Source organism: Terrapene carolina, unplaced genomic scaffold (assembly GCF_002925995.2).
Source record: "Terrapene carolina triunguis isolate 2854851 unplaced genomic scaffold, T_m_triunguis-2.0 Scaffold616, whole genome shotgun sequence".
Lineage (NCBI taxonomy): Eukaryota > Metazoa > Chordata > Testudines > Emydidae > Terrapene > Terrapene triunguis.
The window spans coordinates 87,482-114,150 of NW_020664967.1; the positions used below are offsets into that span (position 1 = coordinate 87,482).

The 26,669-nt window shown below is 49.3% G+C and overlaps 1 protein-coding gene across 1 annotated transcript in view; it reads left to right on the top strand.

Moving 5' to 3' along the window:
* Window positions 1-26,669, top strand: part of R3HDM2 (R3H domain containing 2) — a 106,206-nt gene that overhangs the window by 42,597 nt on the left and 36,940 nt on the right. The window contains exons 2-5 of the mRNA XM_026659275.1: window positions 17,952-18,147; window positions 22,742-22,783; window positions 24,448-24,534; window positions 26,027-26,153. Of these exons, the coding sequence (XP_026515060.1) occupies window positions 17,983-18,147; window positions 22,742-22,783; window positions 24,448-24,534; window positions 26,027-26,153 (421 nt within the window). The 5' untranslated portion in view covers window positions 17,952-17,982. The remainder of the gene's footprint in view (window positions 1-17,951; window positions 18,148-22,741; window positions 22,784-24,447; window positions 24,535-26,026; window positions 26,154-26,669) is intronic.

Sequence of the window (26,669 nt, forward strand, 5' to 3'; positions counted from 1 at the left end):
AACTAGGCCTTAAGCTTGAGTGACTCCTGACTAGTGCCAGGGACTGTGTCTGTCCCCCTGTGCGGTCCTCTCCAAGGAGGGGAAGCGTTACCCATCCACTGGTTTGTACAGTGCTAGCACCGTGGGGTCTTGGCTCATGCCTGGGGCTCTCAGGTGGTGCTGTGGTATTACAAATAATAACAACTGCAAAGTGCTTTGAGATCCTTGCATGAAAAGTGCTATAGATAGCAAAGAATTGATTAAATCCCAGACAAATCTGACATCTCAGAGGGGAGAAAAAATTCAAAGCACCCGAGACATTAGGAGTTTAAAATGAATCAAAAATGTCACGTAGACCTAGTGCCGGACAATCCCGTGGTGGGTGCAGTATAAGGAGCTGCTGCAGTTTGTTGTGTTATGGCCTGGGGAGTAGAATTGTCTTCTCTCAAGTGTTTATGCGCTCCGCTTTGAAATCTCTGTCATGTCCCTGGCTAACAGGTACCTTTTCGGAATGGATTTTCTGCAGGGATGTCATTGGTCAGGCTTATGCATAGCTGTGAGTCCACCCCCACCCTATCATGTTACGTTTCTTGTGGTTTGTGGTGCTAAGACAAAATGCCCATGGGGGGGCCCAGTGGGAGAGGTTATCAAAGACACCAGCGGGAGTCAAGCACCCAAATCATCCTGGCTTTTGCTGGGAGTGAGATGCTTGACTGGTTGGTTGTGCTTGTGAAAATCTCATCCGTGCCACAGTTTAATGAGTCTAACAATTTTGAGCACTAAAAGTGAGGGGAGCGCCGTATTTGTGTGGAGCGCAGGTAACTTTGGGACTAATACGAGGGAGGTTTGAGAGGCCGGTCTGTAGGTAGCTCAGGGAATTTGGAGCCTGGAGAACTGGGCGCTCGGAATGCATCACAGCTGATCCTGTATCCCAGCTACCTCTTTAGCTTGCGAATCTTCCTGCCACTCGTGGTATAAATCATAGAATCATCGAATATCAGGGTTGAAAGGGACCTCAGGAGATCATCTAGTCCAACCCCCTGCTCAAAGCAGGACTAATCCCCAGACAGATTTTTACCCCAGTTCCCTAAATGGCCCCCTCAAGGATTGAACTCACAACCCTGGGTTTAGCAGGCCAATGCTCAAACCACTGAGCCATCCCTCCCTCCCAGCCAAAGATTCATATTTGGAAATGGGATTTCCCTGTCAGCTCCTCCCCCTCCCTTTGATCTCACAGCCAGATTGAGTGACGACAGCCATTTCCATGGAAACAGGCTGTGATGTCCTCGGACTGTGGCAGTAGCAGGAAAGGGAGCACAGAAATGAAGGGACGAGTAAATTGCTTTGTACGTGCCAGGTGTTTTATTCCCTCTTTGAGCCTATTCCCTGACCTCCGTCCATCCTGCTGTGAGGGGAACCAACAGGGTCTGCTAAGAGGGAGTTTGCATCTGGCTCTGCTTTTCGTGGAGCCTCTGGGTTTAAAACTGGGTTTGATGATAAGATTGTGGATGATTATTTCTTGTTGTTGCTCAGTACTTAATAAAGGAAGGTGTTTCGCGGCTCTGGAAGAATCCAGGTGCTTTGAAATCTGTGACCGAGCCAGTTCAAGCTGCTGTGCTTTGGTAGAAGAGCTCTATTGTTGCAGAGGCCTATATTTAAATGGCACTTTGTCAAGCTAAATACTGTGTTCACACTTGAGACCATTTTAGGCGTCAGAAGGTTGATGTTATCCCTGCATTATTCATGGAGGTTTATAAAGTACAAATTCAGCCTGGAGATAAGTCGCTTCCCTGCCCCACCCCAAAACATTGTGGGGGCAAAACTAGCCAGACTGCAATTAGGCTTAAAATGTGCGCCAGCCCCATTTCCCTAGACCCAGCAATACAGGGCCAGATCCTGACCTGGCTTTCGGGATGTAAGTTGCACCTTCTGAAATGAACAAGAAAGGCAGTGCAATGGATCAGCGTTTGCTGGACGCCCAGACGATGCCTGGGTGGGAGAGCAGCACACTCCTTCCTTAAGGGAGGAAGCACAGGGACACCCCCCACCCTGGCCACTGCAGGAGCTGCAAACTTCTCAATGGGGACCGCCTGCCAGCCCTAGCCTTCCATCTGGGGCTGTGGGAAGAAAAACGCGGGATTCTGGCCGACCTTTCCCCCCGCACATGAGCAGATTGGCAGAGGTGTCGTTTTATCGTGAGTTTGGCCGAGTTTCCATCTGCTAAAAGCCCAGCTCAGGCTTTGTGGCTCTGGTTCTGGGGCATGGAAATGGCTCGAGTCCCTGCCTGTCATTGTTGGCCATCTCGCTCTCGTATGCTGCCTCCCTGCAATGTCCTCTCCTCTCCCACAGGCGGGTTCGCACGGCAGTGGCTATTTTCGGGCATGCGTCTGGATGGTTAGTACACGTCTTAATCCCATCAAAATAATAATCTCGCACTGGTGTGGCACCTTCTCCCATCCAGCGGGATCTCCCAAACACTTTGCGAGATCAGAACATAAGAATGGCCATACTGGGTCTGACCAATGGTCCATCTCGCCCAGTATCCTGTCTCTGGCCATGGCCTGTGCCAGATGCTTAAGAGGGAGTGAACAGAACAAGGCAATTTATCGAGTGATCCAGCCACTGTCATCCAGTCCCAGCTTCTGGCAGCCAGAGGTTTAGGGACACCCAGAACACGGGGTTGTGTCCCTGACCATCTTGGCTATTGGCCATTGACGGACCTATCTCCCATGAACTGATCTAATTCTTTTTTGAAACCAGTTATACTTTTGGCCTTCACAATGTCCCTCAGCAGTGAGTTCCACAGGTTGACTGTGCATTGTGTGAAGAAGGACTTCCTTATGTTTATTTAAAACCTGCTGCCTATTCATTTCTTTGGCTGACCCCTGGTTCCTATGTTATTTGAAGGGATAAATAATGCTACCTTCTACATTTCTCCACAGCGTTCATGATTTTATAGACCTCTATCATATCGCCCCTTAGTTGTATCTCTTCTAATATGAACAGTTCCTGTCTCTTTCATCTCTCTTCATATGGAAGCTGTTCCATGCCCCTAATCATTTTTGCTGCCCTTCTATGTACTTTTTCCAGTTCTAATGTGTCTTTTTTGAGAGGGGTCTACCAGAACTGCACTCAGTATTCAAGGTGTGGGATTTATATAGTGGCATTGTGATATTTTCTGTCTTATTCCCTGCCCCTTTCCTAATGGTTCCTAGCATTCGGTTAGATTTTTTTGACTGCAGTTGCACATTGAGGAGATGTTTTCAGAGAAATCCCCACAATTACTCCAAGATCTGTCTTGAGTGATAACTCATTTAGACCCCATCATTTTGTATGTGTATTGAGATAATCTTCTACAATGTGCATTACTTTGCACTTACCAACATTGAATTTCATCTGCCATTGTGGTGCCCAGTCACCCAGTTTTGTGAGGTCCCTTTGTAACTCTTCGCAGTCTGCTTTGGATTTAACTATCTTGAGTAATTTTGTATCATCTGCAAATTTTGCCGCCTCACTGTTTACCCCTTTTTCCTGATCGTTTATGAATATGTTGAACAGCAGAGGTCCCAGTACAGATCCTTGGAGGACCCTGCTATTTACCTCTCTCCACTGTGAAAACTGACCTTTTATTCGTATCCTTTGTTTCCTATCTTTTAACCAGTTACTGATCCATGCGAGGACCGCCCCTCTATCCCATGATTCCTTACTTTGCTTAAGAGCCTTTGGGGAGGGACCTTGTCAAAGGCTTTCTGATAGTCCAAGTACTCTATATCCATTGGCTCACCCTTTCCCACATGTTTGTTGACACTCTCAAAGAATTCTAATAGATTGGTGAGGCATGAGTTCCCTTTACAAAAGCCGTATTGGCTCTTCCTCAACATATCACGTTCATTTGTGGGTCGGATAATTCTGTTCTTTACTGTAGTTTCAACCAGTTTGCCTGGTACTGAAGATAGTCTTATCTGCCTGTAATTGCCACGATCGCCGCTTTTCCTTTTTTAAATAAAATCGGCATCACATTCGCTATCTGCCAAAGGTTGATTTAAGCAACAGATCACATAGCGCAGTTAGTAGTTCTGCAATTTCACATTTGAGTTCTTGCAGAACTCTTGACTTATTACTGTTTAATTTATCAATTTGTTCCAAAACCACTTCTACTGACACCTCCAATCTGGGCCAGTTCCTCAGATTTGTCACCGAAAAGGAATGGCTCAGGTGTGGGAATCTCCCTCGCATCCTCAGCCGTGAAGACCCATCAAATGAATTCATTTAGTTTCTCTGCAACAGCCTCGTCTTTCTTGAGTGCTCCTTTAGCATCTTAATCGTCCCACTGGTTGTTTGGCAGGCTTCCTGCTTCTGATGTACTTCAAAAAAAAGTTTTGCTCTTAGTTTGTGTGTCTCTTGCTAGTTGCTCTTCAAAAAAAAAAATGTTGTCCTACCTAATTATACTTTTACACTTGAGTTGCCAGAGCTTAAGATCCTTTCTATTTTCCTCAGTAGGATTTGACGTCTAGTATTTAAAGGATGTCTTTGTGTCTCCAACCACCTCTTTTACTCTGTTGAGCCCTGATAGCATTTTTAGGTTCCATGCAGTTTGCAGGTATTTCACTCTCCTGACGGCTCCTTTTAATTTCTCTTTAACTGGCTTCCTCGTTTTTGTGCAGTTCCCCTTTTTGAAGTGAAAGGCTACTGTGGTGAGTTCTTCTGGTATTTCCCCCCCTACAAGGATGTTAAATTTAATTACATTATGGTCGCTATCACTGAGCGGTTCAGCTATATTCCCCTCCTGTACGCCATGTAGGACTAAATCAAGAACTGCCTCTCCCCTTGTTGCTTCTTGGAGCAGCTACTCCTGGAACCTGTGTCTAGAAATTCTCCTCTGCATCCCGTTCTGGGGTGACATTTTCCCAGTCAATTGGGTGATAGTTGAAATCTCCCATTACTATTGGGTGCCTGTTTTTGTAGCCTCTCTAATGTCCCTGAGCATTTCAGAATCACTGTCACCATCCTGGTCAGGTGGTCAGTAGTACACTCCTATTGCTGCACTCGAATTAGTCAAGCCGGGGATTTCTGTCCATCGAGGTTCTGTGGCACAGTTTGATCCATTTAAGGTTTTTACTATATTTTACTCTATGCTTTCTTTCACAGGTAGTGCCACTCCCCCGCCAGTGCGACCTGCTCTGTAATTCCTATATATTTTGTACCCTGGCGTTATCGTCTCCCATTGATTTTCATTGTTCCACCAAGTTTTTGTGAAGCCTGTTTTATCAATATGCTTATTTAATACCAGGCACTCAGGTTCACCCATCTTAGCATTTTGACTTCTTGCATTTGTATACAAGCATTTAGAAAAGTTGTCAATATGTAGTTATCTGCCTCGATGTGATGTAATTGAATGGGACTCTTGTTTGATTGATTGTTTCTCTTCAGATCCTATCTGTACTTTATCAACCTCTATCCTTTCCTGTTTACTAGGCTGTAGAGTATCCCTTGAATAAATCCTTCCCTAAAGGCTGTGTCTGTCCAAACCGTGTGCTCCTCCATGCCTGTCATCTTTTCTTCAGCCCTTAGTTTAAAAACGAAGATATTCAAGGGAATTGTCTTGCCACTGAAATGCAGCCCCCTCTGGAACGTAAGCTGGCTGTGTGCAGGTGTACGGGAATACTACAATGACTGTTCGGGACAGGAAGTGACAAAGGAGCCAGCATTGAGTTGAAAACTGCAGGGGAATTAGGAACGAGAATGGAGTTGCAGAATTTGGAATTTTACACCCTGTGAAAAGCACCATGGGAACTCGTATGACTGCATGCGCTCAGATCCTTGAGTCTGTCTTAGTGTTCAGATAGCACAGTGACCGGCACGAGAGAAAAACTTAGATCGATATCCGAAGGTTGACAGCTCCAGCAGCCTCCAACACCATGTGGGGTCCAGCGGTTTTGCACCTTTACAGTGTTATCAGTGATCAAATGGATAATGCTGACCCAAATGGAGGAGCACCTCCACCTCTCCCTACAGAGCTTCTGCCTGCCTAAGGGAGGGGTGTGTGTGTGTGTGTGTGTCCCCCATGCACATGCTGTCCAAGCCTGACGCTGCTTGTCTTGTGAGGGCTGATGAGTTTGCAGCTTGAGATGGCTCGGCTGCTGCCACATTGCTTTTCTGCACGCTCCCTGTATGCCTCGCGTTTTTATGAGTTGACCGTGAAATGAACAGCAGCGGTAACCCCTGTCTAAGGGTACGTCTACACGGCAGCGAGTCTCAGAGCCCAGGTCAACGGGCTCGGGCTCCCGGGGCTTGCACTACAGGGCTACAAAGAGCAATGTAGACCTTTCTGCTAGGGCTGGAGCCCGGGCTCTGAAACCCGATGAGAGGGTGGGTCTGAATGCCCAGGGACCAGCCCTAGCGGGAACATCTACACCGCTATTTTTAGCCCTGTAGCATGAGACTGAGTCAGTTGACCCAGGCTCTGAGATTCGCTGATGCGGATCTTTTTTTGCAGTGTAGACGTACTTCAAATAGCTTTTAAAAATATTTATTTTGGGGCAATGAATGTAACGATTCAATACATGCATTGTATACTTGCTGCTGTCTATTTTCCAGCAAGGGAATAATCGTTATTATATATTTATACAGCCCCTAAGAGGGTAAGGTATTTTGCACACCTGTGAGACTTTTCCCCTGCTCTGGGGAATTTGCAATCTGCTGTTTAACTCATGCAGCTCATCTCTGTATTAAAATTTCCTTTTGAAAACACGTGTAGGTCCAGGAACCGTGGTTTGTGCCAAGCTTCCCAGCCACATCCTCAGTAGCTTTTACAATTCACAGGATGACAGACTCTGAACAAGTGCAGTAGCTAGTAACTTGGTTAAACTATTATTCCATCCGATACGTGGTTGGCTGTGAATTGATGGGCTACCAAAAGTTGACTTTCATTAGCCCACAGGACAACTATGCTCTATATTTATTGGTTCCCCCTTGTGCTCGAGTACCAATGCATGTGGCAAACCCCTCTATGGTTGTGGCCCAGTTGCTGTCTTTGTATCACAAGAAGATTCTTTTAGCAGCCTTGATGCTGGGAATGTCAGAGTATGGATTACACGAGCAGCAAGTTAACATCTGTCCTGATTCTTAGTGCTTGCATTGATCCAGGTAACAGAAATCGTTTATTTTCACAAAATTACATCACTTGAGTTATTCCAAGTAATACGAATCCATGTGTTTAACGCGTAACCAGGAAGAGCCATCGTGACAATAATTTTGGCACTTCCCATCATGCACCTCATCCCTGGTTGTCATGCTAATTAATTAAGCAGGCGATTGACACCTGTGGAAGAGGACCGCCCTGTGGGGCATAGTCAGACTATCAGCATTTGGGAAGAGCGACTGCTCTGTCCTGTCTCTCCAGCGTAACGTTATCAGAGCTCATCTCTTCTGCCTCAGTACGTAATCTGTACAAAGATGGATTCAAGATGTGCCCCAGCTTGCTAGATGAAAGGAAGCAGGGCTCTGCTTAATGGAACTGTGCAGCTGTAACATTTTTGTAGGGGCTCGGAGGTTCAGAGTCTTATGCGTTCTGTCAGCCAGTCACTTCAGATTAACTCTTCGTGGGTGGAAAGACACTGGATTTCCTGGTACAGAATGAACTCGTGGGAGGGGAGACTGCTGACAACCCTGGGTATTGAAGGGTTAAATGCTGGTAAGCATTCCTAGATGGGGGGGCCCAGCCACCGCGCGGTTGGCTGGAGGCTGGTATCTCTGTTACCCATGCAGTGTGTAATGCCTTCGTGGCCATCCAGTAATTTTGGGAGTCGGATGTCCTACATGTTACACCAAGGAACACAGCCATTAGAAATGAACATGTCCTCTTGGGTCACATCTAGCTTCCCATTGCTTCCTGCCCCCTCCGCAGCGTAAGCAGCAAATGTAGGGTCTGTAGAGGGGCCAGTGGGGCTTCTTTGCTCAGACCGAGGCTTTGCACTAAAGAGGCGCAAGGCCTACATTGTGGAAATAAAGCTGATTTCCCCAGCATTTCCCCCGTCCACAATAGCATCATTTGTGAGAAAGATGGAACACTGGAGCTAGGGAGATGTGAGTGCTACCCTTTGATGAAAGGGACGTAGAAAGTGCAGTTGGGGAATAGGAAATCTGATCCCCAATACACTCGCATGATATCTAACTTATGGCTCCTCTCAGTGGATGCTGGAAACCTATTGACTTCTCATGGAAAGCTTAAATCTCTTCCTAGATGTCTTAGATCAGCTGCATTTCCCATCCCTCACTTGTGATTTCTATAGGCACTTATATAACAAGCCGTCCTCCACCCCCTGCGGCTCATTCTGCCATCTGAAGCCGTAACCCTCTGCAGTATAATTTCCAAAGTATCCACCTTGTCGTCATGGGGGCCACTCAGACTTAAAGCGACGATTAAGTAACAGGAGCCTGTGCCGTGGAGGACATCTGGCCTCCATCTTTTTACCGGGCACACAATCTCTTAAAGAGCTGGTTTTCAAACATCTATAAAAGAACAAGGAGAGGGGTTCAGAAGAGGTGGAGAAAATCTTGGCTATGTCACCAAATAGGTCATTTTTCCAAGGCTTTGCACTGAGACAACCGGGGTGTTTGCCTTCTTTCAGAATGATGCTCCGAAGCTTTCTAATGTAGTGGGATATTCCTCCTTCATCCAACCCCGCTCCCTGTTGGTGGAAACTCTCCTTTCTTTTTAAGGAAGGAAGACAGGCGGATGGGACAGAAAAGGCGTCTTATAAGGGCACTTCTCTCATTAGCTTTCAAGCTCTTGCTTCAGTCGTTTCCTGGTACGTTGTGCTGCCCAAATAAGGCTTGATTTGTACAGAGGGCTGGGGGTGAGCCCTTTACGATCGGTGCCACAGCCGGCTGAAGACAGCAGTTCTCCAAAACAGCCTCTTGATGCACGTTCTAGTTGAATTTTGCCACAGTGAAAGTTTTACCAGTGGCTGCAATGTGGGAAACTGAAGGAAATGTTGCTAATATTGCTGTTGCTAAACCCAGCTTTCAGCGGCGGGCAGTACATTCGCCAGTGGAACAGATGCTTTTCCAGTGCCTCAGATTTGCAGCGTGCTGTGTGTCTCTCTGCTGCCCGCCTCCTTCCTGTGCAAACGGTTACATGACAGACATTTGCAGCAGTTTCTGTTTTTTTTTTTTTTTTTAAACTGCTAAATAAAAAAAACTTGTCGAGTTGCTCATGGTGATAGAGCCTGTTGCCATGGAGCCGTGATTCAGATTGGCCGACCCGGAGGCCAGTGAGCAAGCAGAACGGGAGAATGTCGTCATTTAACCTTGCAGGGTGTATTTATTCAGTGATATGCGACATTAATACCAAAGCCTTATATAGAGCTATGAAATAACATCCTGGGGCAAAGGAGGAGATTTTTTTCTCTCTCTCTCTCGTCTCTCTTAAGGTTTGTTGGAGGGTTTGTTTTTTTCTCATTGCAGTTGGGCATCAGTTTCCCTAGCAAAGCTGCCTTTGGATGAACAAACTCTTACAGCCCGACTGCCCGGGCTTCAGCACCAAACTTTTGATTGCCTGCTTGCTTGGGCTGGCATGTGTACAGTCTTTCCAGCGCTGAGGCGGTAGCAGATAAGCTGCTGGCATGTGGGTTGCATATTTCTGAGCATTTTCGCTCTTCCAAAGGAATGGCTGGCTCTGTTTTATTTCCAAGGATCCCCTTTTAAAGGGATGTGTTTTTATTTCCTGGTTAGCCAAAGCAGCTGTTCTTACAGAAGTACCAGGCTTTCTCCTTGGCATCTGGTGGCTACAGTCCTGTCTGTCCTGGAAACAACATTTTCCTACCACACAGCCAGAAGCGTAGGCTAGGTCTGGGTGCGAAGAATCGGCTCTGCTGGTCCGTAACGGGCCTGTGAAGGCAAAAATAATTACAAGAGTAACACAGAAGAGAAATGAGAGTTAAAAGCCCTGGAAAGATCCCTCCACCCCCTGCCACCACATGTTAAGGTCTACTTGATCCTTTGAAAATAATAACTGGCTAATCTTGTGTGCATGAGTTTAGTTTTTGAAACCTGGTTGAGCATTTTCCGTGCATGCAGGAGAAGTGTGCTGAATGGCCCAGCCAACTTACTGCATTGGCCCTAAAGCAATGGAGAATCCAAGATGCCGCACTCCAGAGCAGCGGGACAAGCCCTACTTTCCATTGGGCTTCTTAGCTTCTTGCAGTGGAGTCCCCGCTGTCTGGTTTCCAGCAGGTGCAGAATGCTGCCACCTTTCCTCTCTCATACACCCAGAAAGCACGAACACCTTCCTGTCAGACAGCTTGACTGGCTTCCCATTCATTTCAGGATCCTGTCAAAGCGATCTTTTTTAAACACACCTCGCTGGGGCCTTTCCCAGCCAGTCCCATGGCTCCCATCTCTGGTCCTGTATCCGACATCTGGCATCAAGCCGTCTCTCTCTTCCTTTCTGCCGCCTCACCATGGCTGGCGTGAGAGCCTTCTCCTTTGCAGCCTCCTGCTGTGTGTCTGCCTGAACTATTCAATGCCTCTTTACCCCATCTCCTTTGACAATGTTTCACCCCTACAGCTCTTGATTCCTCTTTGCGTTTGCTCTGGAAAGCGTTGAAGGCTGTTGGACAGACGCAACACGCAGAAGCTGGATTGCACTGAACAGTTCAGTATTCGATGCTGTAAACTGAAATCTGTGGAGATATCCGAGTTCCCTAAAATCCCCCTAGCACCACATTCTTGGCCCGGGACAAGGAAACAAGGCAAGTTTCCAGCCATGAAGTAACTTGCAGAATCTGATGTGAACCCATCACTGTAAGCCCAGTAAGAAACAAGTCTAACTGATCCCATTTATATGTCATCTCCTGCCACTCCCTGCAAACTGGGCCCCTCCAAACTAGTAAATGCTGAAGTACTTCTTTCTGATTCACATCCTTTCCGCCCTGGTTTAGCGTTCAGAACAAGGGGCTGGGAGAGCCTGGCTCTGTCACTGACTTGCTGTGTGATAATGTGAGGGAAGTCACGTGACTTCTGTGCCTCAGTTTCCCCACGTGTTAAATGAGAATCAGACTGGGCCTGCCTCCCATGGGAGGTGGTTCTTTGGCATGGATTGAATGTCGTTTATTGGCGTTCGCAAAGTGCTCAGAGAACCCCTGGTGAGCAGCAGCAGGGACCGGCAGGACATTACTAGCTGTAAGAGGGGATGGAGTTTATTGCTGTCTTAGGGAGGGGGGCAGTATCTGTAAATGTGCACCTACCCCCACCCCAGACAGGCATACATGAAGGACCCTGCTGCTGCCGCCTTAGCTGGCCTGTTTACCCTGCCAGCTCCCAAAACCAAACTGAAAACTTTGACAGCAGCTCCCTCTCCTCCTGCTGCTCATTGTATTCTCTCCTGACCCAGATTTTGTGGCTTCCCTGATGATGTATCTACGTAATCATTTCATCTCCCTTGTGAGGAGCAGCTCAGCACCGCCCCTCCCATTCCCCCCCATTTCCCATCCCGCTCCCCATCCCACCCCCGTGCATCCACCCAGCCCTGCGAACTTTCACTTTCTCCGCAAGTCGCTGGTTGTCACAGCGGATCATGTCAGCCACCTCCTACGCTGCCTCCCACGCGTGTCCTGGGGGAGCGGGGCTGATTCATTCACACAGAAAGGAAACCTCTTCTAGAAGAGGCTTTAGTGAGACGCACCAGCGGAACACAATGTCTCTGCTTTGAATCTGCATGCAGAGGAGAGATGCTAGAGGACTCGGGTTTTGGGGTGGGGTGGTTGTTTTTTGTATGGTTAATGGCTATAAACATGCTGATCTTTTGTGAATGAGACATATGTAGCAGACTCCCTCCTCCCTCTGATACAAATGGGCCAAGATTCCGCCCCCTTGTCCTTCACCTGGATACGCTGCTGGTGGGGGGAGATGTTTCTGTTGCAGTGGGGTGGCTTTTGCAGACTATTTGCTCGCGTATTTAAGTGCAGATGTTTCCCCTTGGAAATAAAGTGCCAGGCTACAGACTATCCAGCCAAACTGCCCAGGAGGTCTCCTTTTGCCACTGCAGGGTCCTGACCTCTAAACTGCCCCTACGGATCACAGAGCCACCCTCTCCCCGCGTTTTTTCCAGATCAAGAATGCGAAGGGGCTGAGTTCCTGGTTGTGCAGCCCAGTGCTCCGGAGGTGCTGTGCTTGGTTCCTGCATGCCTGCGACCCCAACAGAATTCCAGCTCCCGTGGAAGGATATTGAACTTCGAAATCAAGTAACGTCTCCCTCTCATGAGGGAGGCATAGTTGGTGGAAGGAGGGGCTCTGATTGAGCTGGTCATGTCCGTTATCAAGCCTGGGCTGTGATGGCACAGCTCGCTTGGCATAGCCGTCACTTTGGAGACCGATTCTGTTCTTTTGAGCAAATGCCCTTGGTCTGTTGGAACCTTCCAGCAGGAGGAAAACACCTGAGGGAATCGCCTTTCCCCTGCCCCCCCCCCCCCCAATCTCCTCCAGGTGACACCTGCCAAAGGAAGCTGGTGTCAGACTGTTGTAGTCCTTGTGGTGATTGGCTGGGGAGTGTTACCAATCCATCCTATGCAAAAAGGTGTCTCTTTAACACTAGTAAATAACAGCAGGCTCAGGCAGACCTCACCTCCGGCCTGTGCCCCTCATGAGAAAGTCAGACCTGAACGGCTCCTCATGGACACATGCGAGTTGTGTGCAGGGCAGGGTGGTTTGCAGGTCCCTTGGCTGGGAGCCTGCAGTACGTTTTCCAGATCGCTTTCAGACCCTCTTCTGCATCGGCCTTTGGTAGTGGCTGTTCGCTGGCTGGAACGACAGATTGGGCCTGAGAGCTTTGCACCAGGCAGAGAACTGATAGCCTGGGCTGTGCAGAGCCGGTGCCAGCTAGCTGGCTGCAGGGGGCATGGCATTAGACATGGGCTGGGATCTCTGGTAGTGACTTATTCCACTGCTGCCTCTCGGTGAGGAGAGAACCTTAGCTGAACTCGTGAATCCTCACTTTGCCACTCTTTGGCATGCTGCCTAGAAAGTTGCTGGTGTTTTTTTGTAGCCTTCCTGCTTCGAAATGAAACCTACCACAACAAGGCAGTGGCCTCTGGGACTATTTACTTTCTCGGCAATAACAGGTGCCTTGGCTCTCCCCTCAGCATCCCCTTAGTGCCCATCTTAACATCCAGAGCCCCAGATGGAGACGTCAGCCACATAACATCACTGGTGATACTGTGCATGCAGCAGTCAGGAAGGTTCAGTCCCTTCAGCAGCAGCCTGCCTCTCCTCCGCTACCTTCCTTTGTTTTCCCAACAAGCTGCTCCAGTGGGGGAGTGGGGCATGGCTGGGGCAGATCTGTGCCTAGGCAATTCTGCACTCTTGGCTGCCAGGGGCCGGTGAAAAGAGGGCAATTTACAGTCACTGGAAGGTTATAACATAACCCAACTCCTTTCTTCAAATTCAGAATTATAACACACAAGAACCCAGAAACAGTGTGTGACAAAGCAGGCTGCTCCCTAAAACAGAGAGGCCCAATCACTCCCCTTTGCTCTAAGCTGGCTCTTTGCAGACTGACTGTGCAAGCTCCCAAGGCTGCAAGGAGGATCAGGAAAACCCTGGAATGTCAAATTGGTAGCTTACAGTTTTCAGCACACCCCAGTTTCAGTCATGCCATTTCGCTTTTGCTCTAGTACATAGGAACTTCGAGTCTGAAACTGACATGGGTACAAATCAAGGACAAGGTTGAAACTGACTTAAGACCCAACTGGAGCACGTTTGCCCTTTGTTACTTGTGGCTCACTTTGGTTCTTAAGGTCCAGCCAGAGAGCTTGGCTCGGTTTCCTTGCGGCTTTCTTGCCTTGGAGTGCTACAGAGCTCCTGGTACATGGAGGATTTTCCTGGAATTGCACGGTCTGGAAACCACTGCACTGGCAGCCAAGTGGATCGAGCTGGCATTTAAATCCTGTAGCTTAAAAAAACGCCAAATCCTGCAATACTAATTCTTCCTTTATCCCGCCCTTTGTGTGGGTGTATCTCTGCTGCAGTGCCCGCTGATTACAGGTAAATGTACCCAACCTAGCTGTATCTGGCTAAAAGCAGCAGTGTAGATGTGGTGCTGTAGGAGCCCATCCAGACCCTAGCTATGCACTTGTGTTGCTGACCAATGCAGAAATCCCTGCTGCCGCATCTACGCAGCTATTTTTAGCCATGCTAGGGCTGGTATGTCTACCCAAGGTGCACTGACCCTCAGATTGCAGTGGAGACAAACCCTGTGTGTACAGTGCCTAGCACAATGTGGCCTCGATGTCAATTGGGTGCTACTGTTGTACAAATAATTAATAATAAATGATACTCCTAGTTTTGCATGCAAGCCTAGAGTTTCTCTGCCAACGTCCTAGCTTGTAATTGCATTGGAAAACCATTCCCAGAGAGTAGTTATCAGTGGTTCACAGTCAAGCTGGAAGGCCATAACAAGTGGGGTCCCCCGGGGATCAGTCCTAGGTCTGGTTCTGTTCAATACTTTCATCAGTGATTTAGATAATGGCCTAGAGAGTACACTTATAAAGTTTGCAGATGATACCAAGCTGGGAGGGACTGCAAGTGCTTTGTAGGACAGGATTAAAATTCAAAATGATCTGGACAAACTGGAGAAAGGGTCTGAGGTAAATAGGATGAAATTCAATAAGGACAAATGCAAAGTGCTCCACTTAGAGAGGAACAATCAGTTGCACACATATAAAATGGGAAATGACGGCCTAGGAAGGAGTACTGCGGAAAGGGATCTGGGGGTCATAGTGGATCACAAGCTAAATATGAGTGAAGACTGTTGCAAAAAAAGTGAACATCATTCTGGGACATGAGAAGTAGTTCTTCCGCTCTACTCCGTGTTGATTAGGCCTCAGTCGGAATATTGCATCCAGCTCTGGGCGCCACATTTCAGGAAAGATGTGGACAAATTGGAGAAAGTCCAGAGAAGAGCAACACAAATGATTAAAGGTCTAGAAAACATGAGATAGGAGGGAAGATTGAAAACCTTGGGTTTGTTTCGTCTGGAGAAGAGAAGACTGAGGGGGGGCATGATAACAGTTTTCAAGTACATAAAAGCTTATTACAAAAGAAAAGGACAAAAACGTGTTTTCCTTAACCTCTGAGGATAGGACGAGAAGCAGTGGGCTTAAATTGCAGCAAGGGAGGTTTAGGTTGGACATTAGGAAAAACTTCCTGACTGTCGGTGGTTAAGCACTGGAACAAATTGCCTAGAGAGGTGGTGGAATCTCCATCATTGGAGGTTTTTAAGAACAGGTTAGACAAACAGCTGTCAGGGATGGTCTAGTTATTACATAATCCTGCCTTGAGTGCAGGGGACTGGACTAAATGACCTATGAGGTCCCTTCTATGGTTCACAGAGAGCTTCCATTACACATGAATTCCCGAAACCTTTGCCTCTGGATTTCTGGCCTGCGTTTGCCAGAAGGATCAGCAGTTATCTTTCAGCGTTTTCACCCAGCGCCAAACTCAACAGGAGCCTGCTTATAAAATGGCCATTGTCCTGATGGCCAGATTCCTTTCCCCAATATCCCCCCCCCAGAATGAATTTGAACCAGTAACTGTGACATTATTAGGGGAGGGTAGCTGTGAAATGAAAGATGGATTAGCGTGTTAATTTAGAACCTTCCACATCTCCTGCATAAATAAATAACAGGCGTAAAACGCTCTCCCTCTTGGGCTTGGGACGCGGAAATTGTTCCTGGACTCAGGCTAGTGATTAGTATTTAAATGTTTGGTATTGCCAGGCCAGTAGCTGCAATAAAAGTGAAACCTGTGTTCCATGTTCAGCAGTGCTACAAATTAAAGTGGAATGAGGCTGAATTAGCCAGTGAATATTATCAATTCCCGTGCAGAGCCAACAGTCAATAAATCTTTGTTGTATTTGACTCTTTTTCAGCCACGTTCTGCCAAAGCGATTATTAAAACAAGTGGATAAACGTCAGCTGTGCATCCAGTTTCTAAGCTTACATTTTTTTAGCTTTTTGCAGTAGTGGTGTAGCCATGTTGGTCCCAGGATATTAGAGAGACAAAGTGGGTGAGGGTAATGTCTTTTCTTGGACCATCTTCTGTTGGTGAAAGAGACCACCCTTCTAGCTACACAGAGCTCTTCTTTAGGTTTTAAATGTAGGCTTTTTGTATTCAAGCAGTCTCAGTCCCAGTGCAGACATGTTCTGTGCCTTTTAAGCCAGCATTCCCATTTGTATATCCCCTTCCAGTATATCAGTAGGACAGATATCAGGCTGTATACTGCAAATGCAGCCACAATATTTCAGAAGCATTGTCGTCCTTCGTGGGTGATTTATACACCCCCAAATTTAGACGAAGCCTGTTCAAGTTATTTGCTCTGAAGCTTCATTACCTACCCATTTAACAAAGTTGACTTAAATTGTTATTAGGTTTCAGAGTTAACATCTACTTTGATGACTGGAAGCATTACACTCTTCCATCAGTTCTGTTGCTTCAGGCTGTCTGCATGTTGTCAATCAAAAGCGTCTGTAGCAAATTCTGCAGGAAAGGGGGCGACGTGGCTTTGGAATACACTGGGCCCTGCCCATGCTGCCTCTGGTCTCTTCGAAACTGCAAGTTCAGAGACGACTTTCTGAACTGATCTCTTGAGAAAGTTTAAGCAGGCAGGAAAAGTAAATCTCCACCTAATACTAATAATCGCACCTGGCTCTTTTGGTCCATAGCTCGCAAAGCACTTTACAAAGAAGGTGAGTATCATTGTCCCTATTTTACAGAGGGGAAAACTGAGGCACGGGGAGATGAAGTGATTTTTAAGTGACTCACCCAACAGGCCAGTGAGAGACAGGAATTGAATCGAGGTCTCCTGCGTCCCACTCCCTATCCACTAGGCCATGGGGTGTGCTTTGCATTAGCGGCATTTCAGTTTACCCTCAATGCACCTTGTGAAGTTGCCAGCAAAACGACACGTCTGTCGAAAGTGTGTTTGCGCCTTCAGGGAATCGCTGCAGCAAATGGCGATGAGTGAAATAAAGCCGGTTTGCCTAGCGCCGATGACCGTGTTCTACAGCGTAGGTGGTGCGTGTCTGGGTGGACTGAGCTGGATTGTGTGTATTGGAGGCCCTCTAAGGGTGATCCTCTGGACGTCAAGGGATTCATGCCTCCAGTCAGTGCTGGATTAAGGTTTAAGCACTACAGGCCCGGCCACCTGGAATCATGTGGTTACATCAGCATCTTAGCTTTCATTCAAACCCGCTGCTCTGGGGGGCGCTGCCTCAGCAGATGAGGCTCTGGGGGGCGCACCTTCTCTGCCATCACCCCATCGTAGCTCTGCTGGGTGGCGTCGGCAGGGATCCCTGCCCCACAGCCATCTGCTTGGATGGGTGGAGGTGGAGTCCTTCCTCTGGGGCAGAGCTTAGTCTGCCGAGAGGTCTGGAGTGGTGGGATTGGGCTCCTTACCAGTTTAGAAGACAACAGATGTGTGTCTGACCCCTGCTGCTGCTATTACATGATGGAGGGGTGCGGGGGCAGAGCCACGGAATGAGGGTGGGGCACGAGCCACAGAATAGGGGTTGGGCTTTGAAGTGCCCGTAGGCATGCCCAGGATTGTCTTAATTCGAGCCCGCCTCCAGTTACAGAGAGAACCCCGTAGCTTCTGCTCGACAGCAGTCGGCAAGTTTCTGGCTTGAGCATGCTGTTGGCAAAATGGGACTGCATCCGAGAGGAGGGTGGGGGTAGGGAACCAGCTGGCGACAGGAAGTTGGGCATGAATCCTGGGTGCTCTTACTTGCACCGAGGGGAAGCACTGCATGGGAAGTATCATAGGGATGTCCCTGTGGGCATTTGAGCTAAGGAGGGAGCAGGGCCATCCCACAGGGCAAATTGGGAGCAAATCGTGCAGGAGGCCAAGCTGTGAACTGGATCTCTCCGGTCATCCTGACTCCCCTCTCTCTGCCCCATCTCCTCTCTTCCTGCAGGTGCCCATCGCTACACTGCATTGCACTGAAGATGTCTAACAGCAACACGACGCAAGAGACCCTGGAAATAATGAAAGAGTCGGAAAAAAAGCTGGTGGAGGAATCTGTGAACAAAAACAAATTTGTATCCAGGTCACCGAGCAAGGAAGAGGTTGAGAAGGAAGGGGAGGAGGCCAATGTACGGCAGGAGTCTCAGGTAAGCACATGGCACCTTTTCATCCTCCAGTCCCAACGTTACCATTACGAGAGGCAATGGCAAACTGGCCCAATTTGTGGAGGCTCCCATTGCACCCCACTAGCCACCCCTACCATTTGACGCGTTTGCAAAGGCTGGAAATGTTTGCATGAAACACCCACCTAGTTAGCGGGGAGATCCTGCCTGGAAAGGGTTATGCGGGTTTTGCTGTCTCGCTGAGGCGGGTGGTTCAGTATCCTGCCCAGATGGGTGTAAGGAAAAGAGGGAGTGGCTCTGTAGAGAGACAGAGAGGATATTGTGTGTGGGCTGAGCAGTCCTCAGGGAGGAACCCAAGTTTTGAGCTGAATTGTATCATCTCGGGGTTTTCTTTAACAAGCCAACCCTCTTGCAGGAAGTGGGTGAGTTTGGAATTCAACGAGGGAACCAGATCCTCAGCTTGTGGAAATCAGCATAGCTCCAGCGAAACCACTGGAGTAACCACCAAGTCACGTCCCCTCTCTGTGCCTCTTTCTCCTGTCTGTTACGTCTATTTAGCCTGTAAGCTCTTCGGGGCAGGACTTGTCTCTTACTGTGTGCCCCATACAATGACTAGCACAATGGGGCCCGATCACAGTTGTGGTCTCTAGGCACTACTGAGATACAGACCGACTGGCGCCAGCTGGCCTAGAGCGTGGACTTGTCAAGCACGTTGAGAAAGGCACCAGGGTATAGACGCCAGCTTTCTCAGAACAGGCTCGCAAGGTTGGCATGGAAGGGAAGGTTTGGAAAGATCCCAAAATGGATCTTGCTGAAGCTGCATCCATCTGTGTGCGAAACACGGCGATTTGTGGTAACGTTCCACTTCAAGGTGCTTCCGTTGTACTTCACCCTGAAGGGGGGGGGAACACTGGCCTTGCTGCTGGATGGTAGTCGCTGTGATGGTAACGTGTTTGGGATGATACACGGCGTGATTCTGCGCTTGAAATCCAGTGCCTGGCGCTAGATTTCCTATATAAACTGGCATACAAGCGCCATCGCTGTGCAGAAATAGGCCAGGACGCCGCCACTTTAAGATGAATGGAGTAGGAGGGGGTTTGTCCAGCTCCAAATGAGGCAGCAACAATTGACACCCCGCCACTGTGATTCATTTCCCCTTGATTGCTATGGCAGCAGGTGCTGTTGAGTCATTGCCTGTCTTGGGACCCTGCTCAGAGCTCACCTGGCCCTCGGCTTGTCCCACTGCTTCCAATAACCCTGTCCCAACCTCAGGTACCTCTCGCCACTCTGCTCCTTGTGGTCCTGCTAAGTGGAGTTGTGGCATCTCTGACGGGATCAGCCCTTGCAGCAGGGTGGCCCCCCAGTTCTAGGGGTCGGCCTGTGGAAAGGGCGCTGAGCCCTTTGGCCATTCCCTTCACCTCTGGGTTTAGCGGGCGTTTGCTCGTTAAATGACTCGTTCGCTTTTCTAGGCTTGGACTTTGGCTGAGAGGACAGAGCTCCTTGCAGAGGGGCGTCTCTTCTGGCAGCTCCCAGCCAGCTCATTTTTAAAGGAGTTTGTCTGTCTTGCGCATTCAGGGAAAGTCCCCACTCCACTCAGCACAGCTCCCGCTCAGTGCCAGCGGCCCGGCTGAGCCTCATGGTCCCGCCGAGCTGCGATCCAGGATGTCTATAAGCGGGCCCTGCGAGCCTGGTCCTGAGCTCCGCTGCGTGGCTTCTGACATGGAGATGTGTCAGATGGCATTTGCTGCAGGTTTCTGCCTCCGGGAGCTATCGCAACCGAGCGCGCTCCGTCAGCTCCCGCGACGTGGGAGCGCCCAGCGCCAGGCAGATGATCGGCTTCTTTACGAGACCTCATCGCCGAGCTGCTCTGCAAGCTGGTGGTGGGGAGAACTTCGGCTGCGTCAGATCGCAGGAGGGTACCGCAAAGAGAAGCCACGGCTGCAGCTGATATTAAGGGAGGAAAAGTAAGACGGCCAAATAAAATACCACCGTTTGGAGACGAGGCCTGCGAAAGGAGCAGTGTGTGGGGGGGTGACCTGGGGGCAGGGCCGATTTGCAGAGGGCGCTCTGACAGTCGAGCTCCGAGCCTTCCCTCAGTGGGCCCGTGACTGCAGTCGAGGTGGCGATATTGCCTCACTGCTTCCCGGGGGGTCGTGAGGCTTCCTGCAGGTTTGCAGAGCACGGAGACGTGCCCCCATGACCCGGCTGGAGAAGTGCAGAGGGGGCTGCTTGTGACAGTGGGTGCTGCTGAAACTTGTCGTAAAGGGATCTGTCTAGATGGTGAAAGGCACCCTGCTTCTCTGACTTGAGTGAGAAGGCTCAGACCTGGCCTGTGTGCCCCCCCTGTGCTGACAACCTGATTTACTGCACGTATCGGAGTCCTTAGGAGCCCCAGGCATGGTCCACGACCCGACTGTGCCAGGCGCTGTACAAACACAGGACAAAAAACCAGCCTCTGCCCCAAAGAGCTGACAATCTACGTGTAAGACAAGAGACAACAGGCGGACGCAGACAGACAGGGAAATGACGAGACAGTGTCCGAGCTCCTGAAGCCTTGTTCTTTGCGCCACCTAAAGACGCTGCTTCTGAAGCGTTGCGGAGCTCTGCATTTCATGCTATCCCGAGTGACGCTCTGGGAGGCTGGGCCGGGCAGGGAAAAGACTTTTCTCCTCGATTTCCCAGCCTGTCCCTCCCCAGCAGCTGCTCCCGAGTCACCGTTTGCACATTTCCATGGGCGACGTGAAGGGTTTTCGTGGTTACTGTTTGGACTCGGGATCTTTCTGTATAAGACAGACTCTGTGCTGTGGTCTGGCGAAAGCCCGAGGCGGTAAATTGACAGACTTTTGATCCCAACCACAGCCCTGGCTGCTGAACGGTGAGTGAAACAGGAGCGTCACCCGAAAGCACATGCACAGTCGACACCAGAAAGGTCCTCCCCTGAGCCCAGACAATTTAGGTCTGCGTGAGACTCGACTCCTCGCTGTGGGAGCCAGTGGAGGGAAACCTGCATTGGGAGCATAGTGGACAGAAAGGAGTGAGAGCTCCCTGGCTTCCCTGAAGAGGTGGTGAGCACTAAGTGATCCCTCTCCAGAGAATCTTCTTGCACGAAGCTCTATAGCAAAGTTATCTCATGGCCTGTGGTCTGAGTCTGGGAGTGGTTTGGAGAGCGTTTGCTAGACCCCACCTCTCTGTCCCGGCGGCCTGCAATCCTCTTATCGCTCTGCAGCCGTTCTCCTTCAAGCTGGCATCAGACAGACGCAGTACGGTGCCGAAGCAGAATGAGGGGCTTCGACTTTTATCGGAGATTTGGGTTGTTACGCTGAGAAAAGCTCTTCTAGAAAGGAAACCTTCCCAGGCAGACTTAGGCAGTACGTCCCCGTCTAACTGTCCTGGCTTAGCGAGGTAGGGGTCGGAATCCTCGCGCTGACTTCTCAGACCTGCGTCATTTCAATGACAAATCAATCCGGGCGCTTCCTGGGAACTTGCTGTGCGTACGATGGGGAAATGTTAATATCCGCTTCTTGTACTTCTCTTCTGTGTGTGTCTCTGCTTCCGAGGGCTGCGACAGGTGGCGGGTTCTGAAAGGCTAGTTCTTCATAGGGCCTGGAAGGCAGATTCTGAACCCACTGTGGCCAGACTTCACATCTGTTGAGGGTGAACTATAAAGAAGGTATTGTTTCCACTCCAGCCGGCCCCATCACATACACATACCCACTCCCCAGCGCGAGTAAATAATGTTTCATTATTACACTGGGAAGACAAGGTGGGAGAGGCAATATCTTTTATTGGGTCGATGTCTGTTGGTGAATGAGACGTTGGTCCAATAAAAGAAATTACTTCACCCACCTTGTCTCTTTCATATCCTGCCACACGGCAGCCAGTCATAATACTCCTCTCGTCTCTCCGTGGAATATCTCATTGAACCATCTCTCAGCAGGAAAGTTGTTCTGCTCCTGGGGTGCTAGAGGAAGCCGGCGCTAAACATCTGCCATGTGCAAGTTTCAGACTCCGGGCTGGGGCGAGGAGGGGGCCGCAGACAGGCTGGATTTACGACCTTTCATTTCATGCTCCTGTTCAGTCTTCGGCTGGGGCCTCGTCACAGGCCTGGTGATCAGGCCTACCCAGGTCCCAAGGAGCTTCAATTGGCTTTATAATTCATGATGACAAATTTGTGAAGGGAGATTAACCTTGTGCTTCAGGGTTTAAAATAATCTCTAATTATTAGAGACCAGGATTAGACCTGAAGTGGGGGCAGATTATCCCACACCTGCTACTGGGGGCTTTTTTTGCACCCTCCTCTGAAGCACCAGGTGCCGTACACTGGCGGAGATGGGCATACTTAACTGCGCTAGATGGACCAGGGGTCTGAGCCCGTCGGCTGATTCCTCTGCGAATGGTTTGCCTCTTCGGGTCTGACAGGCGGCTGTGGGCGACCATCTGTGCTGCCTCCTTTTGGATCCGCTTGCTTCTGTTGCCACCAGAGAGGTTTGGCCTGGAACGTGCTGCGTACGCGGTGGGGTTTGGGCGGCCCTGTGGTGTGTCACTGTAGCAAACCGGTTTATACAGCATGGCGTAGGTTCAGATTAAACCTCTCGCTTTCTCTTTCCTCTCCCCACAGAGGCGGACTTCAAATCATGGACACGCCAGAAAAAGAGCCAAGGTAGGAGACCTCCCCCCTCCCCTCCCCTCCCGGCCTGCCTTCTGTGGGAGCGCTGAGCTACAGTCCCACAGTGACCCCAGAACTCCACAATCCTCCAGTTAGCGCTTCTGGAAACGGCCATTAAGCCAGTTCCCCAGCTACCCTCTCCCCGCCTCCTCGAGCCAAGCGCAGCAGCTGTTTGGACACCTCGCTGGCCTGTTTTGCTCTCTCTTATTACACTGACAGCCTGCGCTCAAGCCCCAGGGACCCTGACAAGCCACTGGGCTGTTCTGCGCTCTCCGAGCTGGGTCTGTGCCCTCCACGGAGTCCTGTGGCTATGAAACTCCAGAAGGGAATTCGCTTGTCCGATTAGTTGGTGAGGTGGCTGTTTACCTGGATACATCTGTGTTCTGCCCAACCAAGGACATTCACCTACCAATTGACCCAGCGGAGGAGTGAATTTTCACTCAGTTAAAATAAGAGTGAAAAATATAAATGGAAAATAATGTTTTGGAGCCATCTAGTTACACCTATTTTCCCCTCCTCTTCAGAGAATATTGTGGCACAAGCCGGCCTATCACATATGATTTTAATCTATTTCCTGCTCCACTCCCTTGATTTAGCAGACAAAGGCCTAACAAAATCCAGTGGCTGGAATTTGAAGCTAAACCAATTCCGACTGGAAACAAGGCGTAGGTTTTTAGCAGTGCGGGTAACGAACCATTGGAATGACTTCCCAAGAGCTGTGGCAGATTCTCGGTCACTGGCGATTTTTCCATAAAGATTGAATGTTTTTCTAAAGGAGATGCTGTAGTTTGAGCGGGTGATTTCAGGGAGGTCCCAGGGCCCATGTTACACAGGAGGTCACACTAGATGATCAGGGTGGTCCTGTCTGGCCTTAGGATGGTTAATTCAAAGCAACAGAGCTGGAATAATCTGCCCAACGGCATCCCTCTTTCTTCATTAGTACCCTGCGTGGCGGTCAGACAACATGATCTAATGGTCCCGTCTGGCCTTAATCTGGGAATGTATCCAGCAGCCAGGAAGGCTGGTGCTCCGGTGACCCCCTCCCACAGTGGGGGAGAGCCCATGCTATGCTCAGCCCTGCTCCCCAGAGCCGGAGCTCCCCAGGAGCTCGGTGGTTGTGTGACACATTTTGGGCTGAGAGTCCGAAGCGTTATAAAAGCGTTACTTTGAACCCGAAGTTGTCGAGCCGGCAGGTACGGTGGAAATGGGATGGCAGCTGTTTAGTTAAACCAAGGAAAGCAGAAACATCACTTCCTGCTGCGAAAGACGTAGTCAGTTTCAGGGTTGCCCCTTATTCAGGGTTTAACACTTGGCAGGTTATTTGGTATGTGGGCTTGCAGAGGCGGAAGCAGGCTGTGTAACTGCTCGGCGAGATTTCATGCTAACAGAGGCTAAGTGGTACGGTGGATTAGCACAATAGCCTTTCACCTCAAGTGTGGTGGGGTCAGTCTCAATTAAGGTCTCTAGAAAAGAGTAATTTGTTGCCCTCACACCCCCAAACCTCTACTTTTGCATGTGTTACTGCTGGCTCGGAGAATTTGCATTTGAGCCGGCATGTCATTGTGATGGCAGCAGTTTAACTGGCGCTGATGACGTGAGCAGCTTAGTCGCACGTCAAAGTGCACTTGAGACGCATGTGGTGTTTCTTTGTATTTCAGTCTAATTCGAAGCTCAAGCTGGTCAGGAGCCTGGCAGTGTGTGAAGAATCCTCCAGCCCCTTTGTGGATGGGCCCTTGGAAGCCCAGGTAGGCCAAGCTTTATCCAGATCAGAAAACGTGAGCACTTTTTTTCAGTGCTGGTCCAAGGGAGAACCGCTCCCAGCAATGGCTCCGTTTCCTAGGTCGCATCACAGGACAAGCTAGGGGTGCGATTCTCTTGCTCGTTGGCACATTCTTGCACTAGCTGGTATAAACAGCAGTGTAGCCACGGCAGCATAGGAAGTGGCAGCAGAAGCACAGCTGAGCTGTGCCGAGTACAAAGCCACCTGAAACCGGGGCGTCGTGCCTTCACTGCAGCTACCCATCCTACCGGGACTATCCTGCTATTTATACTCACACTAGCTCGCTGATAAAGACAAGCCATTTGCTTTGTGTACAAAGGCATCGTAAATAACAACTTAACTGCCCTCCCCAAACAAACATGAATCCGAGCGCAGCATATCGAGTCGGGTCCCACAGGGATCAGTGCTGGGTCCGGTTCTGTTCAATATCTTCATCAGTGATTTAGATAATGGCCTAGATAACGGTTGTGGATGATACCAAGCTGGGAGAGGTTATAAGTGCTTTGGAGGAGAGGATTACAATTCAGAATGATCTGGACAAACTGGAGAAATGGTCTGAGGTAAATAGGATGAACTTCAATAAGGACAAATGCAAAGTGCTCCCCTTAGGAAGGAACAATCAGTTGCACACATACAAAATGGGAAATGACTGCCTAGGAAGGAGTACTGCGGAACGGGATCTGGGGGAAAGCTAAATATGAGTGCACAGTGTAACGCTGTTGCAAAAAAAGCAAACACCATTCTGGGATGCATTAGCAGGAGTGCTGTAAGCAAGACAGGAGAAGTAATTCTCCCGCTCTACTCCGTGCTAATTAGGCCTCAGCGGGAGCATTGTGTCCAGTTCTGGGCGCCACATTTTAGGAAAGATGTGAACAAATTGGACAAAGTCCAGAGGAGAGCAACAAAAATGATTAAAGGTCTAGAAAACATGAGCTAGGAGGGAAGATTGAAAAAGCTGGGTTTGTTTAGTCTGGAGAAGAGAAGACTGAGAGGGGACGTAAGAGTTTTCAAGTACATAAAAGGTCGTTACAAGGAGGAGGGAGAAAAAAATGTTCTCCATAACCTCTGAGGATAGGACAAGAAGCAATGGGCTTAAATTGCAGCAAGGGAGGTTTAGGTTGGACATTAGGAAAAACTGCCTGACTGTCAGAGTGGTTAAGTCCTGGAATAAATTGCCTAGAGAGGTTGTGGAATCTCCGTCATTGGAGATTTTTAAGAGCAGGTTGGACAAACACCTGTCAGGAATGGTCTGGGTAATACGTATTCCAGCCATGAGTGCAGGGGACTGGACTAGATGACCATCGAGGTCCCCCCCCATCCTGTGATTCTGTGACTTAGCTATCAAGTGCACGTTCCCTGATGCTGCTCACGCCAGCCGCCGTGCGTGGAATCCGAAGAGCCACAAGGACACGTTTGGGGGCGTTGAGCTCAACAAAGTGCTGTTTGCTTATTTCTAGGACATTATTCAGTTGCATGTCAGTTGCCCCTCGGACAAGGAGGAGGAGAAGTCTACAAAGGATGGGCCCGAGAAAGAGGAAAAAGACAAGAATAAGGAGAAGGCACCAAGGAAAATGCTCTCTAGAGGTTAGTGCACTGGCGTGGGGCTGCAGGAGCCTGTTTCCTGGGTTCGGACAGCCGGGACTCAGCCATTGGTGCAGGGAGGCCGATCTCTGTTAACTGGCACGGTCCTTTGGGGTTTTGTTATAACTTCATTTGCAGGGGGGCGCATTCCTGTCAACTGGAATGTGTTCTACCGGACACCCCAGTGCAGGATGGGGTAGTAACTCTTGCTTCAGCATGGAGGGCTGGACTAGCGGACACCTCAAGGTCCCGTCCAGCCGACGTTTCTATGACGCTGTGACACGTGGCTTCCTTTTATGGTCTTGGAGATCTGGATGTTTTTGAATGATACAGCTACAAACAACCCCACCCCGGAGAAGTTCCTGCTTTCAGTTTCTCTTTGTGAAACTCACCAGTAGAGACGGGGCTGTAGAGGGGGTTTGGGAGACGTCCAACCCAGAGGTTTTATACAAATCCCTCTTTTAAAATTTCGGGACATAAAAGTGGTTGAAAGAGCAAAGTTTAAAATTTGCATCCAGA